Here is a 2,687-nt window from a genome sequence, read left to right as displayed (position 1 = left end):
GGTTCAGGATTGAGGAAGCCTTTTGAATCCAATCGTGGAAGAGTAGGGATAGGACTAATGTGGGTACCTAAATTGGCTTTCAAAGAAGAGACGTGAAAGACTAGATGAATCAAACAACTAGGAGGTAAAGCCAACTTATAGGCTACTTGACCAAGTTTTTGCAGAATTTGGAAGGGCCTAAAATATCTAGGGGACAGCTTGTTAAAGCCCTTGATGCTTAGGGACAGTTGTTTATAAGGCTGGAGTCTAAGGTAGACGTAATCACCAACCTGAAAAGTCTTATCAGACTTATCCTGGTTAGCTTAAGCTTTCATTCTAGCTTGAGTGGCAATCAAGTTTTGTTTAAGGAGAGTGAGAAGAATAGTTTTGTCCTGCAACATTGTATCCACTACAGCCACCTGAGTAGTACCAGGGACATAGTTTAGAACTGTAGGAGGGGAAATACCATAGAGAGCCTCAAATGGAGTCATCTTAGTGGAGGAATGGTAATTGGTATTGAACTAAAACTCAGCCAAATACAACCAAACATCCCAAGTGTGAGGTCTGTCACCTACAAAGGCTCTTAAATATTGCTCCAAACTCCTATTCACCACCTTAGTTCGGCCATCAAATTGAAGGTGATAAGCTGATGACATAGCTAATTTAGTCCTATGAAGTTTGAACAACACTTTCTGGAAATTAAAAGTGAAAGTAGCATCCCTATCATTGACAATAGTTCTTGGTAAACCATGCAACTTGAACACATCTCTCATGAAAACCAAAGCCACTTTAGTAGCAGTGTAAGGATGAGATAAAGGCCTGAAATGTACAACATAGTGAGCCTGTCAACCACCACAAAAATAATCTTAAATCCATGAGATTTAGGAAGACTAGTGATGAAATTCATACTAATATCAAGCCAAGGCTTAACTGGAATTGGAACAGGCTGCAATAAACCAATAGATTTAGAAGTATCCACCTTAATTCTTTGACACACTTCACAAGTCTTTATATGGGCCTTGATGTCCTTCTTCATACCAAACCAAAAGAAATCATGTTGCATTCGATGAACAGTCTTCAAATAACCAGAATGAACCCCAAGTGGACTATTATGAGCATGTTAAAGGACCAAAGACTTTAATGGAGAACTGGACCTAAGGAACACCTTACCTTTGTAAAGTAGTGGATCATTTTGAAGAGAGAAAATAGAAGTATAAGGACTGTTGGCTACCACATCAGTAAGTAATTGCTAATACTTAGAATCAGATTTGTAACTATCCTTTAGCAGATTTAGCCACGTAGAATAAGGAAAGGAAATCAAGTATAGCCGAGCATCTTTTTTGTGTTCAGTCAAAGGTAAAGGGTTTAGGGAAGAAGTAGAATCCTCCAATCTCCTAGAAAGAGCATCTGTAGCCTTGTTTTCTTTACCCTTCTTGTACTCAACTAGAAAAGAATACCCCAAAAGCTTTGTGATCCATTTTTGTTGAGCAGGTGTGCTCACTTTCTGCTCTAGAAGATATTTCAAGCTCTGTTGGTTAGTTCTGATGATAAAAGGATTCCCCACTAGGTATGGTCTCCATCTCTTCACTGTAGTGATTAAGGCCAAAAATTCCTTTTCAAAGGTAGACAAGTGTAAGCTTCTTCCTTTAAGAGCTTGATTGTGAAAAGCCAATGGTCTGTGACAATGCATTAGAATAGCTCCAATACCAATACCAGAGGCATCACATTCCACCACAAAAGGTTTAGAAAAATCAAGAAGAGCATGTACATGGGGATTTGAAATAGCTTGTTTGAGAGCCTTAAAAGCTAATTCTGCTTGTGTAGACCATTGAAAGGCATCTTTCTTGAGTAATAAATCAAGGGTGCTACATGATACCATAATTTTGTATGAACTTCCTTTAGTAACCAGTTAGTCCCAAAAAACCCCTTATGGCTTTAACTGTCACAAGTATAGGCCATTGTTGCATAGCTTCAGTTTTTTTAGGATCTGTTCTAACCTTTTGGCCAGAAATGAGATGCCCTAAGTATTCAACCTCTCCAAAACCAAAAACACACTTGCTTTTCTTAGAATACAACTGATTAGAAAGTAGAACGGTTAACATAGCCCTCAAGTGAGCAACATGATCCCCCAAATTCTTACTGAACACTAAGATATCATCAAAGAAAACTAAAAAAAAACTTTCTCAAATAAGGTTTAAAGATGTGATTCATCAAGGATTGAAATGTGGAAGGAGCATTGGTTAAACCAAATGGCATAACAAGGAACTCATAATGCCCTTCATGAGTCCTGAAAGCAATTTTATCAATGTCACTTTCTTTCATCCTTATTTGGTGATAGTCTAATCTAAGGTCTAGTTTAGAAAATATAGAAGCACCACAAAGTTCATCTAACAGTTCATCCATTACTGGAATGGGGTACTTGTCTTTAACAATGGCTTTTTTTAGAGATTGATAATCAATTCACATTCGCCAACTACCATCTGCCTTTCTAACCAATAAGACAAGTGACGAAAATGGGCTTTGACTCACTTTAATGGAACCAAACTCAAGCAACTCATGAACAACTTTTTCTATTTCAGTGTTTGATAAAAGGGGTACTTGTGTGGCCTTTCACAGATCGGTGGAGAGCCTTCCTTCAAAACAATCTGATGCTCATGACCTTTTAGTGGTGGAAGACCAACTGGAACTTTAAAGACTTTAGTATATTC

At 37.9% G+C, this 2,687-nt stretch overlaps 1 protein-coding gene across 1 annotated transcript; it reads right to left on the bottom strand.

The window, feature by feature from the left end:
- Window positions 1–302: 302 nt before the first annotated feature.
- Window positions 303–1,858, bottom strand: LOC126711094 (uncharacterized). Its single transcript, XM_050411243.1, has 4 exons — window positions 1,236–1,858; window positions 911–1,085; window positions 555–821; window positions 303–500 (listed from the first exon to the last, which is right to left on the bottom strand). Exons 1-4 carry the CDS (start codon window positions 1,856–1,858, stop codon window positions 303–305), a joined length of 1,263 nt encoding a protein of 420 aa, XP_050267200.1.
- Window positions 1,859–2,687: the final 829 nt, after the last annotated feature.

The sequence above is a fragment of the Quercus robur genome, chromosome 1, assembly GCF_932294415.1.
Source record: "Quercus robur chromosome 1, dhQueRobu3.1, whole genome shotgun sequence".
NCBI classification, from domain to species: Eukaryota; Viridiplantae; Streptophyta; class Magnoliopsida; order Fagales; family Fagaceae; genus Quercus; species Quercus robur.
The sequence above is the reverse complement of the archived record's forward strand: the minus strand, read 5'-3'. Positions and strand labels throughout refer to the sequence as shown.

Excerpts from the sequence above, each read along its gene's own strand:
- LOC126711094 (XM_050411243.1), bottom strand. The coding sequence starts at position 1,858 with ATGGTATCATGTAGCACCCTTGATTTATTACTCAAGAAAGATGCCTTT. Across the intron at positions 822-910 it reads TGCAGCCTGTTCCAATTCCA|GCTCACTATGTTGTACATTT; the intron begins GTTAAGCCTTGG and ends GGTGGTTGACAG. Across the intron at positions 501-554 it reads AGCAATATTTAAGAGCCTTT|TTCAATACCAATTACCATTC; the intron begins GTAGGTGACAGA and ends GCTGAGTTTTAG.